The 16,183-nt window shown below is 49.9% G+C and overlaps 1 protein-coding gene across 4 annotated transcripts in view; it reads left to right on the top strand.

Annotated features, from left to right (window-relative positions):
• The window catches only part of brat (tripartite motif-containing protein brain tumor), a 151,385-nt gene that overhangs the window by 74,547 nt on the left and 60,655 nt on the right, over window positions 1-16,183 (top strand). The window contains exon 1 of one of the 4 annotated variants that reach the window (XM_075878688.1): window positions 3,207-3,323. The exons of 2 other annotated variants lie outside the window; for them this stretch is intronic. In XM_075878688.1, the coding sequence (XP_075734803.1) occupies window positions 3,249-3,323 (75 nt within the window). In that variant the 5' untranslated portion in view covers window positions 3,207-3,248. Of the gene's footprint in view, window positions 1-3,206; window positions 3,324-6,768; window positions 7,315-16,183 lie in introns of those variants that run through there. One more of the 4 variants, XM_037421258.2, reaches the window with a different exon arrangement.

Below are 16,183 nucleotides of genomic sequence, written 5' to 3'. Positions count from 1 at the left end.
TCTCGGTCACAGACTGGTCAATGACGTAATGAATTGATGTAATGAATCGGGCTTTATGTTTATGTGCCGGGGGGGGGGGGGGGGGGTAAAGCGTCTTCATGTACGTTGCGTAAGTTATTCTGCCTCATGTTTCGTGTTACAAAAACATTTTTTATTGTTTTTTTATTATTGATTGTGCGGTACGCTGGCATATTTACGCTATACCTGCATCCGAGTTCCCTCTTTTCGAAACGTATTTCACGGGTGCATCTATTCTTGTGACACGGCAGAAGGGTCAAGCTATTCGAAAGAATTGAGCACTGCTTAATTATGTCAAAATGTGGTGGTCAGAACACGGCTGAATTCCTTCCATGATGTTCCGCGTCCGTCTAATTGACCATTATATCCGGAATATCAGTGGGTGCAGAGGCCTGCAGCAATTTGATGTACATGGCGCTTCTTAAGTGGCGCCTTCTTTTTTGCGCTGCTATCAGGCTGCCGGTCTTACGGAAATGAATTCGCTTGAGTAGCACTTTTGGTACAGGGTCTGTTTTTGTCGTTTTCCCGATTGAGAGCACTGCTGTCTAATTAATTAGCATGTTGCGCCGTGAATTGCCTTCCTTCATATGTACTTCATGACGACTTTGCGACGCGGTGGGTATTAGGCGGACAGCAGTTCGAGAGAACCAGTATGCGAAGCTTCACGCTGCTATACTTACCGGGTGTTGCAGTTAACAGCAGAGTGCAGTGCCGTAGTCATTGTATTGCCGGCGGCTGCCTCGAACCGACCAATGGAGGGGCGTCTCTTGGGGCTCATGTAATTCCAGCAAACACGGTTGTGGGAATCTAGCCGCGAACGGTATACTTCGGCAGGAAAAACTCACACGGTCTCCGATACATTCAATGATGATGGTTGCCAGAGGAATGGCACAACCCACCTCGGGGATCGGCCACGAAAATTGTGGCAGTAGAACCTCTGAAAAAAAAAAGAAGTAAAGAATGAGAGAGAGGGAGAACAGAAAGAGGAGGGAAGGATATGTAAAGAATATAATCAATGGGAAAGCAAAATTATTCGGGATAATTTTGGTGTCTTTCGATGCAATACTGGGTAATGTAATGTTAAACATTTGAACTAAATAAATGGTATATATAATGGTAATAAATAAATAAATGATATTTTAGATGTACTACTCGAATATGGACTATTCGGAGGCGAGATCCGTCCTTTTATTTACACTCAATGCGCATTTGCACTGCGGAAGGTCTCTTCACCTCGCCTGGTTTAGGAGTCGCCTCGGTGATCGGCAAACCTTCGATCAAGCGGCGACGCAATGCGATGACTTTATCACCCGACGCCATGCTACGTGACGGAATAACGACTATATACATGATAATGGCACGAATTGTCGCTGATCTCGGGCGTCATAGCGACTCCGCGTCTCGGCGTGATGGTGATTTTCGCATCACTCGTGTTGTCGTCGACGGTCGCGTTTGATGGGGAGGGGCATCAATGGTTTTCGCCTTGACTAACCGACTGTAAAAACATTCAAGTCGCCTCGTTCGGAAAAACGTGCAGCGCCTTCCGCGCAGGACGTTTCGCGTTAAGTGGCACGTCAGGCTTATTAATGCCAGGCAAAAACGAAGGCCCTGTGTACGACGCGATGTTAGCTCTCGTTCGCTTCCGGTTTTTATGTACGCACGACCCACCCAAGCACCGGTTGTGTCGCGCGGGCTTGTTGACGACGGGAGTTTCCGAATATTCGGCCGCGTCGCGGCAGCCGGGCGCCTTCGATCGGCGCGCAGCGCCTGCCGCGAGTGTGACGCCGCGGAAAAAACACGGACCGCTGCGGCACCGCGAGTGATTCACAGCCCCGCTCACTCGCTGCACACATTCTCGCCGGACGGGCCCGAAAACTCTATATAGTCATCGGCTCTGCTGGCGTCGCTGCCGTCGCCTGGGATACTAGCGGCGCGCGCGGACACAACGCGACTCCGGCGCCCTGTGGTAGGCGCACTACTTGTCTTGTTTCTCCCGACGGAAAGCGCGGGAATCTCCACGCCGCATCGAGAAGGCGTGTGCGCGCGTTCGCCGGCCGTCGGCGAAAACAAGAAGGCGTCATCGTGCGGTGCCTTTGCGTATTGTTCGTTTCGCTCGTCGCTCGGCACGTTGCTGTTGTTGTGTACCGGAAACTTCGACGGCTCGCTGTTTTTGGTGCGCCGCTGCCCAAACGCTTCAGCTACTTCTTTGTGCATAGAGGTAAGACGTGTTGGTAGTGGGAGCTCTACTGTACTTTTTTGTATTTCTTTTACTCTCAGCTGTCTATTTATCTGTCGGTCTCGCTTTGCACGGAAGGTTAGAGCTAATCGTCTATTTAGACGCGTGGGAAAGGGAAGGGAGTAGAAACAGGGTCAGCTCTGGCGCCGTGTTTCATGAGGGCATGACGCCCGGAGTGTTGCATTTCATAACTGCGTTACTGAAATGAAGGCGGGTGCGACCAATTCTCACTTTATTCGGCGCAAGTAGTTTCCTATAGCGAACGTCTGTTTGGGATTAGTCGCCCTTGATTAGTAATCGGCGCACAATGCAGTTTCTGGCTCGCGCACATGGAGACAATGGCACGCGCACTTTGATCTCGTGTATGCAGGGGCACAATCGCGATCCGTGTAACATGTGTAGCATGTGTCTTAGTGCTAACAAACTGCTATATGTGAACGCGATGGAGGAGTTTATGTTATTGTTTACGATACGGCAAATGCTTAATTATTAATTTTTTTTTCACTGTGAAAGGTTGAGCATATGATTATAGGTGACCAAGGTAGCCATAGATAGCGTTGTTTTTTAGCGTTGTATTGCGTTATTTAGCCTGCACCATCTATCTGTGAGGCAACCGGCAGTAAGTTAGCTTGCGAGAGAGAAACAACTTTATTGATGGCATAGCAAGGTCGGTAAAGTTAATTTGCCGGTGGTTCGAAGGGTGGTGGCCAAAAGCTTTGCCACGACCGTTTGGGCCCAGTTAACCACTTCTGCCTGAAGACTACCGTCTTAGCTTGCGAACGTTTGTCTTTTGTTTTGCATTCATTATAGGTGACCGGAGCGTCTGCGTGAGTGGTGCTTTAAAAGCGACAACAGGGGGAAAAAAGAGAGAAGCGATTTTTTCTGAAAGCGTGCACCTGCGCTCGACGTTGCCGGGCTACTCTCAACCGGCGAAGAGCGCACGGTGTAGCCGACGCCTCGGGCGGGCGCCGTCAACGGGTGTTTCTGGGCAGCCATGACCCGTCTCTATGGCAGCCATCACCATCCGCGTTGGGACCACACGTCGACGCTTCAACGGCAGCATGTATTGGTGCGTTCTCTTTCTCCACGTATTTGTCGCATACGTGTACCGCACGTGTGAACCGAGGCAGTATGATGACGTTATCGGGTATACACTGTTGCGCTGTCGCAGAAAGCCGAGTGCAATGCACGCGGCTACTTCCATAGGGGGACACTAAAGGCAAGAATGATTTTTGTATTCGTAAATTACTTTCACGATTCCGAAATCACGACGCCTGCGTGCGAAAAGACGCTGTGTAAGCGAGGAAAACGCGCGTAAAATATGAATGCGGGCGGCGACGCCATAGTGAAGTGTCCGCACCAAACGTCGTGAAGTCATATATTTTGACGACCTCTACTATAGGTCTTATTTAGCTTATAACGAGCAAAACTGAAAGTACATTGATTGATTGATATGTGGGCTTTAACGTCCCAAAACCACCACCATATGATCATGAGAGACGCCGTAGTGGAGGGCTCCGGAAATTTCGACCACCTGGGGTTCTTTAACGTGCACCCGAATCTGAGCACACGGGCCTACAGCATTTCCGCCTCCATCGGAAATGCAGCCGCCGCAGCTGGGATTCGATACCGCGACCTGCGGGTGAGCAGCCGAGTACCTTAGCCACTAGACCACCGCGGTGGGGCTGAAAGTACATTGACTTCTCAGGGGAACGTACCAAGTTTCAGGAAGTTTCGTGGAGCCAATGTCGCCAAAATCTAAAAAGTACCCTTTGAATTTCTGTGACTTCGGCGCGAATTTTGAAAAAAAAAAGAAAACTTCGACCTTGATTTTCTCTAATAATAAACCTATGGTGGTGAAATTAACGTTATATTGGAGTTCTCAGTACATTTTATCAATCTAAACTGAACCCTTGTTTCACTTAAGAATACATTTAAAGGAATACGGATGCGATCATAAAGGATCGCAAAAGGGACATTGTTCGTTTCCCTGGTATGCGCTCTTCACGCACCAGGTAAAATATTTTTACTTTCTGTTGAAGTTTCTGTCGCCTTGCATCTGCACGCCAGCACGACCGCAATGATAATTATCTTACCAACACAACTCACTGTGAACTAGCTCTGCGTCCTGCATGCATTATATATCGCAGAAATCCCTATAAGAGTCGCTGAACTACAATTCACTTATCGTTGTTCAAGTGCGTGATTGTCAGCAGATGACGAAGCTGCTGCTACTACGTCCCAAGTCGCTGTTTCTTCGTCACGTCATACAACACGTGCCACTGCGAAGCCCCCTTAATATCGAAGCAGATTTTTATTTCCTGAGGTAGTAGATAGTTAAACTTACTGTGACAATGTTAACCGCTAATATTCTGAAAGTCCGGACAGGTTGACATCTGGGAGAGGAAGTATCCATGGCGAAGTTTACTGTGACAGCATAATAATTTACATCGAGAGTTGTTGGCATTTCGAAAATATTCTGCCATTCACTGTTTTCATAAAATGAGTGTAATAGTGGTTAGATGCGAGAAATCAAATTTGGGCGAAGGATCGGCAGTGACTGTGGGGCAAAACATGCGGGAAGGGGGGGGGGGGGATAAACGCGCGAAATCACATTGCATCATTGAAATCGTGCACCGTTTTGCTTACGCCGCTCGCTGTTTACGCGTCAGCGCCGATGTGCCCTCGAAATGTTGTCGAGGTAACACAGGAAGGATGTGTGGTTGCTTAACGGACGTTTCGGGGGCTTCGTACTCCGCCGAAGGGATCGTAGTTGCCGTTGCGATTAAAAAGTTATAGCAGCTGTAGGTTAGTTTCATGACGTTGAACTACTACCTAAATGGCAACGAGGGTGTAAAACAGGGTAGGCGCTGGCGTTAACAACACGAATCTGCACCAACTTTGTCTAGCTTTCCACATTAACGTTGGTTAGCCGCCATTGCGTTACACATGACCAGAAACTGTTCATACTTCGACTCTATCTATTATTGTGTACTACGTCAAATTGTGATACATCTTCTGTTTCTCTAATGTGGTCACTTGTAAGCCAACAAGAACTGCCACGTAGCAGCGCACCTGGGCCAATCACGACTCACAAAATGGCGACGAATTCGACATTGCGGAATCTGACTATGTCCACAATAACATGCATTCCCTAGCAGAACACGACGCCGGGACACCTTCCGTCTATTTATATCTAGATAAATTTAATCTGCATATATGACGTCAGCTATCAGCCGGTCGATACTGCAATCGTGCGAACGTATGTCTTTATTCATCTCGGCCCAATCCGTTGTTTCGAGCAGCGGTTCTGAAAACGTTATGTTAGTTTAAGCTAGGTAGCGTCGTGAAACCACCAAAAACGACGTCATCTAACGAGATAGTGTTGTTTTGTTGCGAGTACGAAACTGCGACTTGAAATATCAATGATTCTTTTTAAATGGGCTTACAAAATTGTTTTTGTCGTTTTACTACGATACTGTTTGGCAATAGTAAGATTACTACGTTTGCCTGGAAAGGACGCTCGGTGAGCGCGATAACTAGGGTTCCTCGATGCGCGCGTGTGGCAACGCGCGAAATTAAAATGTTGGTGGCGACGGCTTCTTCAACATCCTGCACCAGTCACTGTGTCGTCATGAATTTTGGCGGTGATGAGTATAGCACCTACGAAGTTCCTGATTGGCAAATATGTCCTTTGAGGGAGTCAGACGCTCAGGATACATTACTTCAGAAAAAAAAGTTGACTCGGGTTGATCGAAGTATGAATAAAACGTTCGGAAATCCGCGACTCACGTGCAGTGGCGTGGGTGCGAGGTTTAAAAATAAAACATTGATTTCAATTTTCTGTTGTAATAATGACCTTATGGTGGTGAAATTGACGACGCTATTAGGTGTCACAGTAAGTCTGTCAGTCTAAACTGATTCGTTCTATCACATTTGTGCCCTTTTGAGGCACTGGTCGTGATGATGTAATCAGGCTTTGACTGCGCATGCTTTGGAAGGAAAAGGAACAAGAATGCGCAGTGATATCGCTTTATGTGTTTTCGAAAGCATATCGCTTTGTATAATCCGCGTTTGCCGCAACTTGGACGTACTCAAAGGAACACGTGTAACCCGTTCTAAAACCTCTCGCTGAAGGGAGCAATAAATTTGAACGTTGGTCACGTTCCACACGCAAACGTTCCACACTTGGGATGCGTGCGCAGGTGTTCTCGAGGATACGCGGACGAATTGCGTCGTACGCATCAACCGCGGTTTACCCTGCGTGCGACGAAACTCCGTGGCGATGATTGCGGAAGAATTTTTGGTGGTCCTTTTCGGTGACGGGAAAACTTCGAGGCGGAGTGACTTTCTTTTTTATGCACGATAAGAGTATTTGGACAATTCAATCGCGGGTGGTGTTTTTCTTTGGTCGGTTGAAAAAAAACAGGGTGCTCCAGTTTGTGGAGAGATTGAAGGAGAGAGAGAAACGAACGTCACTTCCCATCACGTGGCCCGGTGTTTTGAGGGACGCTTTCGCTAGAGGGCGCAGCGGTCTCGCGAAAGAGGGGCGAGAGGGAACGACCTCTGCGAAGAGAGGAGGACTGGCTTGCTTGCTGCTGTTTGCGCAGAGCGTTGCCGAGCCCTCTTTCCCTCCCTTTCCATAGCGCGGTGCGCTTGGCCCTCTCCGCTCGGCAGGAGTTGAAACCGGCCGCGGGGTAGTTCGCTTCAAGGTGCACGCCCGCGCGGAAGGCTGTCGCTGTCCGGACCGTTGTTGTTCAAGAGAGAGGCGCGTGGCTGTGTGTGTGTGGTGTCCGTAGAAGCGCGCTTGCCGTCACCGAAGCCCCCCACTCTGTACTACGATCGTCTCATTTGTGCCGACGAGGATGTGTCGCCACCGCCGGGCCCGGAGGCCCCGTCGCGGATGCGGTGATTGGTGACGCGACGACCCCACCGCCGCGAGCTCACACGCGACCGTGTGCTGACGACGACGCGCTCTCTTCCTTTACGTGGGCCCCTGTATGTGCGTTCTGTGCGACCAGGCCGCGGACGCGGACATGCTCTCAGAAGTGGACCTCATGGTAAGAGCTCAACGCGCCAACCACACTTCGCGTGTCGCATCGCTGCGCTGCTTGGGGCGGAGTGCCCCGAGCAAAGCTTGCTGGCGCTTCCGGCGGCGGTCACGGCCCTTTGTCCGCAGCCGCGGGCCACGCGTCCTCCTGCCCGGACTAGTCCCGCGAAGTTGCGTGGGCCGTGGGAGCAAGCCGTGCAGCTCTCTCCCACCACCCCCCTTGGCAGGCGCGTGGGGCTAGTCGTCTGGCAGCCGCGCGTTAACCTGGCATGATCACGGGTCAAAGATATTGTGACCTTGTACGGAACAGTGACCTTGGCTGGTCTCAGGTGTGAGGTCGACGCTCCTACTTCCCCTTCCCACACTGCGTGGACATTATTCTTAACATCCACAATTATTCGCGCATTTTTTTTTTTTCGTTTCTCCTGGATAGCGCGAGACGTCGTTGAAAGGAAGCCTGTCTTCACCATGTGCGGATAGCCGGTTTGCGACCGTCACTTGCTGCTGCAGTGTGATGGTGTTTTTCTTTGATCGCAGCATGGTCTGACGATAAGATTTTGTTGCTGCGTTAGTTGTGTCATAACACTGAACTTCAGAGTGTAAATTCGGCACAGGACATGGAGAACACATATTTTCTGCTATGTCTCGTGCTGAAGTCGCGCTGAGAAGTCTAGCATTGCCTGTCGGGTTTTGTTTACATGTCTCTACCGTGAAAAGGGCTTGCATGACGTTTTCATATATCCTAGTGACTTGTGTATGATGCCAGGGGAACGCGGTCTATTATCTGTAGACTGCCACTTGCGTCGCCACTTGGTGTGAAATCTGGAAACTTGAAGCAGAAAGCGCGATACCTGAAACCTGCTTGCTTATCTGTTTTTGCGCTCAGGATGCTTTCAAAATGTGGAAGTCACTGTCGTACTTCCCTGTGAAGTTTCGTATTTCGGTCAATGTACGAATGGTGTACGAATCTGTTACCCTGAGTAGAACGTTGGAACTCTGTCTGCATGAATTGCAGCTACGGCCTCGGTGCAAATATGGCGCTCAAGTTGTCATATTCGGTGTAAATGTGCAGACAAAAGTGAATGGACATTACTGTCGTCGGTTTCAAATTCCTGTGGAATTTTTGTTGCAGCTTCGTGCTGCTGTCAGGTGAATGGTCTTCCACCCATTCGCCAGACGGTGTGACAGCGTGGGCAGTCCAGTTTCGGTTGAGCTAGAAGCAAGGGTATGTGGGCTCCTCCGAGGCAAGTGGCTGGGTTGCAAACTGTTCATGTAGATGGCTGTCGAATGTTGAATGTGTTCATTTTTAGAATAGATATGAACCACGCCCTAAACACATAACAAATCTTATCTGTAAGATTTCCCGCTGCTCTGGATAATGACAGATAACTAGGAAGAGGAGTTCGACCAGCTTAGCTGCAGCGAATCTTGTCAATACAGCCATTGATATCGCGTTCGAAAATAGCCGCGATTGTTTGCAGTCATTGTGACGCCCCATCTATGCTGCTCCGCGCATTTTACATTTTTGATTTAGGGGTATTTGCTTTTTATCTTATTCCTGTGCGCACACACACATATTCGTTACTTGTTTTCTGGTTTGTAGCGTGACTTGTAGCAAATGGCGTCTAAATATAACACGGTCGGGCCGCTTCGGTAAGCACGTAGACTGTCAACACATTGTAGTCTGCAGCAGCAGGGTCTTCGGGGGTGGTAGATGGCTTCGGGCGAGCGGCACGTGCTGTTGCACGAATGGTACTTTGGTGTGCATTCTCATACTCCACAACTCTAAGGTCTCTTTCAACCGCATCGCAGTGTCGGGGATTTATGCCCACCTCCGCCCACCCGGAAGGTTTCCAACAATCCCTGAAAAATTATTGCAGACCAAATTAACCTTCTCCACGGGTGCTCGTCTACACGCACCACGCGTTCTGGTAACGCCTCTCCCCATTCAAGTTGTGCCTGCACGTTAATCCTGATAGTTTTATTCTGTAGTGAGCTTGCCATTGACGAAGTGGCTTTGTCATCAGGATTGTGTGTGTTGTAGTCATGGAACCGCGACCCTTCTGAACAAACGAAGTGACTTGCTCCTTGAGAATCCAATTGCCGTCATTAATTTCACCACTCTTGGTTCATTATTATAATGCGAGGGTAAGGCCGCGTTACCGGAGTCCTTCGGAGTTCCGGGTCTTGCGTTGGCCGATGTAACGTTCTCGCTTCCGGTCTGCGAGCCATTTATGACAGGCCGGACCTTGCGTGAGCAGGACGTGGGTTCTCATTGTGCCTCGGATTCCTTGCATGATTCGATGCCTTGAAGATTGGAATTGCGGGGCCAGTAACACGTTATGTAAAGTTAATCTCGTGCGATTGCAGCGCAGGCATTGTGGCGTTGGGTAAGAAAACGAAGGTCAGAGTTCACCTTCGCGCTTAAGCTTCATCGCCTGAATGTCTGCGACATCGAGAATTTCTCTCTAGTATTTCGACCGCATCGACTCAAGCTTTCCTGAACTTTGCCTTTAAATCTCTGGCCCCTTTAGCTGTGTAACTATTTTGTACTACTGAATAATTATGTTTGCCTTCAGGCGCTGTCCTGATCTGTGACGTCATGGTACGTTGGCTCGGTAGACCCAAGTGGGCATCGCCAGCTGTGTTCATATAACTTTTGGGCATTCTTTTTTTTGTGTGTGCAAGACTGGGACCATTGCTATCGTGAAAAGGTAATTTGTCAATACGAGGAGAGGGATTAAATTAAATTTGTTCGAAAGATCGAGCCAACGGCACAGTCATCCAATGTGGGCGTCGTCATAGTCCAGGATGCCGTGAAAGCCTCCCTTTTCACCTGACGTCGCTGATCTTCAAGGCTTAAAAGCTTGTCAGCTGGGCCAAAATATAGACCTTTTCCTCCTTAGTGCCCAACCAAGATAACAGCAGGCGGTGTTGGCTGCGTCGCAGACGGACTGCCAGTTGAGAGCATTGACTGCAGGAGCGTTTTCCTCCTCGACGCAACAGCAGGGCAGGCCCGTTATCGTTGCGAGTGTAGAGGAGAGCGGCCGTCACTCCTTCTTCGCACTCACACCCTCCTCTGCCTCGCAGTGCTCCCTTCGGCAGGGCCCCTTTTGTCGCTCTCCGCAATCGTCGGCGGCTGCTTCTGCGGAGCAGGCCTCGATCTCTGGAACTCGAGCAACATGGGCAAGGAGCGCGGATTCTTCTGCTGCTGCCCCGCGGCCGCAGTTGCCCCCGAGGCGGCCCGGGAGGAACGTTTCATGACCTTGACACTCCGCTGGTCGTGCACCTTTTTTGGGAACTGGCGCTCTCCTTCCGACCCCCCCTCCCCCCTCCGCTCTGGACGACGACGGCTTTTCTCCTCTTCAGGTTTTTGCTCGCAGGTTCTTGCCCCCGCCGCAGCTGCCAAAATGTTGCGCCTCCCACCTCCGGACGCAGTTTTTGTTTTCTTCTTTTTTTAGCCATTTTCGGCGCTTCGCGGAATCCCTCCTCTGCAAGTCTTGTTCCATACCCCTTGTACCTCAAGTTTTTTTCTTGTGTGTGTGTGTGTGCTGTTCTGAAAGTTTCGGCTCCGTTAAAGGCACCCCCGGACGCGCTGTTTTTGTTGTTCTTAGCCGCCTTTCCTTGTTATGATTAGGTTATTGGTTAAAATGCGCGCCAATGTTGTCCCATCATGTGATTATCTCTATCGACGCCTGGCTTGTATTGTGCTCACTCAATGCAATGCTACTCAAGAGCTTTAGTCATGGCAAATAGTAACTGCATTTTATTGAGACCACCAGGTTGTGTCGCTATGACCTGTAAATACGATAACGATAGTTATAGCGCGAGAACAAAACGACGACACAGAGACAAGGATACGAAGGACACTTTCTTATCTCTGTGTCGTCGTTTTGTTTTCGCGCTATAACTATCGTCATGCCATACCTACTAGCCCAAGCTGCAAACACTTGTACCAAAGGCTTGTACCAAATACCAAAGGCTATGTTGACTCTGAGTGTGTGAGTAATACGCCGGTGTCATGAGAGTGCCCTGGAAACGAAAGTGCGTGCATTGCTTAGCACTAAACTGATGCGTTTCATTCCGTGAGCACTGTACATCTGAAAGCCGTCAAAATGTGGGCAACACAGTTACAGGGTGATGACGCGCTGAAATTAGCAGCAATTATGTGTTCTGAATGTTAGTCCGGACATATCATTTATGTGTGTGTGTGTGTTCGACACGACCGTTCTTTTTCAATCAGCAGCCGGATAGGATAGCATTTCAAATTAGGGTCATACCTATTCGGCAAGCCTTATTTGTTTCCCTTACACAACGGCGCTGCCATTTACGCTCCGCGTGCGGTTTATAAAAGGAAGAGCCGGCGCACGTAACCGCGGTGTCGCAAACCGGAGGCCAGGTACTGCATGGTTACGCGCTTCCGCCTCTTGCGCGCGCGCGTGTTGTGTAATGGCAGCGGTGTAAAGTCTTTCTTTGGCTCTGCGCGCGATATCGCAACAATGGCAGCGAAACGGCGAGGTTGTTGGCCGTGCAGTGACCGCCTCAGGGGCCAGGTTTGTCAGGCTTTCCCGCTTCCTGGGCGTCATGTCACTACCCGAAGCGGCGGCACACCGGGTGCGGCTGCCCGTTTCTTTTTATTCCCTGCCGGGCGATTTTCTCTCGCGCCAAGCGAAGAGTGTTCGTCTTGGTCGTCGCCTGGAAGGCGGCCTTTCCAGCAGCGCGCTCTTCCTGTGTGGCGCTGCCGCCCTCTCTTGGGGAGCGCTGCTTTCCTCCTCACCTCCGCTAGTGTTTGCTCGCCCTCGCGCTCCCTCGGGGTCGACGGCACCGGCAAGTATCGATCGGCGTCTGGTCTGGCGCTGAGCCGACAGCAGCGCGGAGTGAGCGCGCCGCGCGCGTTTCGCTGGTCTGGGGAGCGCTCCGCCTCGTCCTGGTTCTCCTCCTCCCTCTCTTTTTGCGCCGTTGTCCCTGCTACTTTTCGTTCCCCGTGGTTTCCCTCGCTTCATCACTGGCTCCGCGCGCTGGATACGTTTCCTTCGCTCTTTCTTATTATCCACGCATCTCTTTCTCTCTTCCGCTTCGGTAGTGGCATTGGCCGCCGCGTCGCGGCCCTTCTCCTGCACTCCTTCATCGCTCTCTCACCTTCTATCTCTTTTTCGCTCTTCAGGGGACTCTCTCCTCCTCCGAAGAGTGGCTGCACCTCCTTTCTCTCGCGTCTTTCACGCTCTCTTTTTTCCGGCTTGCCCTTGAACTTGGAGCAGGCGAGCGTGGCTCGCTCCTCGCTCTCCCTCCTCGCCAGTTTGGGTTGCTCCTCCCTGCCAACGGCGCGAAATGCGTGGTCGCCCGGTTGCTTGGCTGTGCACCCCGAAAAACGTTCATGTATTCTTTAGCGTTTTTACGCCCCTCGCCACCTAGCTGCTATTTCATAGTTTGTGTAGTTTTTTTTTTTCACTGAAGCAAGCATCTTTATTTTCTTTCACGACTCTCCCGGACGTACTCGTCGGTTTGAAGACGATCCACCTTGCTCGACCAATGCTAGGAAGGCGAGCTGCAGAATATCGCGCACTACGCAATCGCAGGCGACACCCGGCTACATTTTCCCTAGGCAACACAGAGGAGGCGAGCCTAGGGAAATCTCGGGATAACTATGGAGCGGTTTTCGTGTTCACATTTTTTCAGTCGGCTCCGCGGATTTCGGCATCATGCTGCGATTGATGCGCACTGGTCCTACCCTTTTCATGACTACCGCCGTGTCATTAATTTGGTCCCCGTCATTTGATCTTCGTCGCGCAAGTGCTTCCGAAAGAAAGTTTGCTTTAGGGAACGTGAGACGGCGCAGATATGCTAGCTTAGAATACGAGCCCTCCTTGCCACTCGCTTACGACGCTTCTCAGATAGATAATATGCGTACCTTGTACTCCACTGAGCAGCTCCCGGCTTGTACTTGTTCACTTATTAACTATGATGCACACCCACTGTGTGGGATTGGCCAATAATCTAGTGGATTTATAAAATAGTATGAAGTTTTGGAATAATTGACGTTATGATATAGAAAGACAACAGATTGCATAATAAATTGTGGTGCTCGGTTTAATGTATGTATTCTGTTGGAAACAAAAGGAAGCGCTGTATTTTTTTACAAGTAAGTGTTAATGAAATAAAGCAATACACATATGTTTGTACGTATGTAATGGTGTAGACACATTAAGATGATGTACTGAGAAGTTGATTAGTTTTATTAATGTAATCCCTGACAGTCACGCATACTTTTAGCATTGGAGAACCCAGAAATATATGCTCCAAAATACAAAATGACCGGCACTGATAAATCCATCGCAATACAACGTAAAGTTGTTTCTAAGTGTTTTTCGTGCTGTAGTAAACCGCCTGCAGATCAAAAAGAAATTATCTATTGTTCCCAGCTCACCGCAGTATGCGCACAGTGGCGAAGGTGCCTGAGCCTACCTACGTTAAGCAAATTTAGGTTCGGTACTGGGCAGTGTAGCTGCATGATAGATACTAGTTTGTGGGTTTGACAGAAGGCTCTCGGCCAGGATTACAATTAGTGCCGATGTTCGGTAGATTTCTGTCTGTGCCGTACCTTCAAAGACTTGTAATGGCACGCCTGCGAAATCGAGCAGCAGTCACATAAGCGCATGAGGGAAAATATGGTGAAATCTGTCCGCCCATTGAAGACATCGCTAAAAAAAAATCCGTAGTTTTACTGGGAAAGCCGGCTCAAGTTAGCTAAACGTCATACTTAATTTAAAAATGACAGAGGTTCGCATGGGGGTCAGTAGCGTTGTTTTGGGAGGTGAAAACCTGTGTTGCCTTGTGGTCGGGTTAGGGTTGGAGCTGAAGGGGGGGGGAGGGGGGGCGGCAGGGCTGGTGTTATTCGAGGAGGGAAGCTCCGCTCCTTATCTCGCACCCCCCCTTTCGACGCACATTGAAGCTGCTTCGCCACATTGGCGGTGCACTTAGAAGTGAAGAATGATGCAACCGTGCGTGTTCATGTCCCAACTCTATATATTGCTACGTCTTTCTGTGAATAAACGGATTGAAATTTTTCCGCCCGTTTCGTCGTACCTTCTTCTGTCCTTGTTTATTTTGTGAAGTCGCGGTCAATGTGGCGAAAATTTCTGCCGCGCAAACCCGAAAATCGTCCGCTGTGCTATGTGGCTTGTCAGAAGTAGCCAAAAGTAGTGCATCCCACACCGCAAATGCTCTTTTCCTCCAACTGCACGCAAAACCGCTAGGCGGCGTTCGAGCTCGCGGGAGATGCTCGAGATGTGCCTTTGCGTCTGCCCGCCTGGGCTGGCGCGCTTCTTGATCGTTGTTCAAATGGCTCTTTTCTACGGCGTCGGCTGCCGCCGAGCCCCCGTGCCTACCGACGGGGACATCAACGTCGGTCTTTTGTGCGCTGCCGACGGCCGCAACCACGGCTCGGTACAGGCCTGACGGCTACCGCGTACGCTCGTTGAGTCCAGTACGACGGTCATCTCGCTCCCCGAGTCGTCCGGTTCGCGCTGCCAGCGCGCCGGGTGTATCGCCCATGGGATGCCCGCCCGCCGCAGTCGCCTGCTGTCACTCTGTGAGTCGATGCGACACATGTCGGCTGCTGGCGCCGTACGGTCGAGCCTTATACTTCGAGTAAGACGCGGGTCATACTTCCGCTTTTTTCTGTTTGACAATTCTAAATGAAGCGAATTAAACATTCGTGTGCATTCTCCAAACGTTTAGATGCAACGGAAACGTAGGAACTCGAGTACCATGCTGTGGTACCGCAGTTTGTGATAGAAACTAGTCGCTGAACTTGTAGGTTATCCGGACTGGTAATGACTACTTCAGAGTGCAAGAAACTACTTGCGCCGAAGTGTGAGCCGTTACCAAGATATTTGTGTTTTATTGTGCTCCGTTACGGAGCATTGTTCCAGCAAGAAGAAATGGTTGGCAGAGCACGGTGGAAAATGATGACGCGTGGCAGTGCAAAAACATCATTCCTTTTCTGGCTTCATGGAAGGAGTGAATGTGCTGCAAGCAGGTAGATTAAGAAGATTTGGACGCAACATTGCTCTTAACTCTGGCATGTGGTCAATTTAGGGGTGAAGCTTCTTAAGGTGTGCGTCGTGCGTCTCTTTTATTTATTAGCCACCTCTCGTTTTAGTCCTTAGAATGTCCGCTGGATGGCGGTACTTGTATATGATGAATATGTGATCAAGATATGCGATATGGTGGTTCACTAGACGGACGGACAGACAGACGGACATGCGGACCAATGAACGTACAGACTGACGGACATACATGACGTACAGACTGACGGACATACAGGCATACCAGACTGACGGGGCAGCGGATGATTCTCGGTTTGCCGATAAAGCCCTTCGAAGCTTCGCCCCGCTCATCGCCATACACTCCGTGGATATGTTGTGATTTTTTTTTTCGGGAAAATGCTTTGTACGAGTAGTTGGGGGTGCCTGGTAGTACATGTGGCAAAGCAAGTCTCAAATCTCATGGCTGAGAGCATGAATGATGCTAGTTATCAAAGAAGCCCTCGTTTACACACACATGTGCACGCATTTCGTGCAATTTCGTTCGACTAAACTGTCACTGGTGCAGTCGGTGTGTAGCATTCTTGCGGGTGGGTTCTATATTTCCTACAGAACGTAAACCCCCAATAAAGTGGGTTCATCGATCTGGTGAAAGGACTGCTAAGCAAGGTGGTTAAGATGTTGTTGGTTACATTATAATTGGTTCCAAAAATAGAAAAGGGGGAAGACATTCACATCTAAAAGTGTGGGTGTTTTGGTTAGTCTGGCTGCTGCCTTACTGTGGTTTTCGGTAAGAGATCAACCACAGTAAATATGCTGCTGGTTCATTATCTG

This window comes from Rhipicephalus microplus, chromosome 2, assembly GCF_043290135.1.
Source record: "Rhipicephalus microplus isolate Deutch F79 chromosome 2, USDA_Rmic, whole genome shotgun sequence".
Lineage (NCBI taxonomy): Eukaryota > Metazoa > Arthropoda > Arachnida > Ixodida > Ixodidae > Rhipicephalus > Rhipicephalus microplus.
The sequence above is the reverse complement of the archived record's forward strand: the minus strand, read 5'-3'. Positions and strand labels throughout refer to the sequence as shown.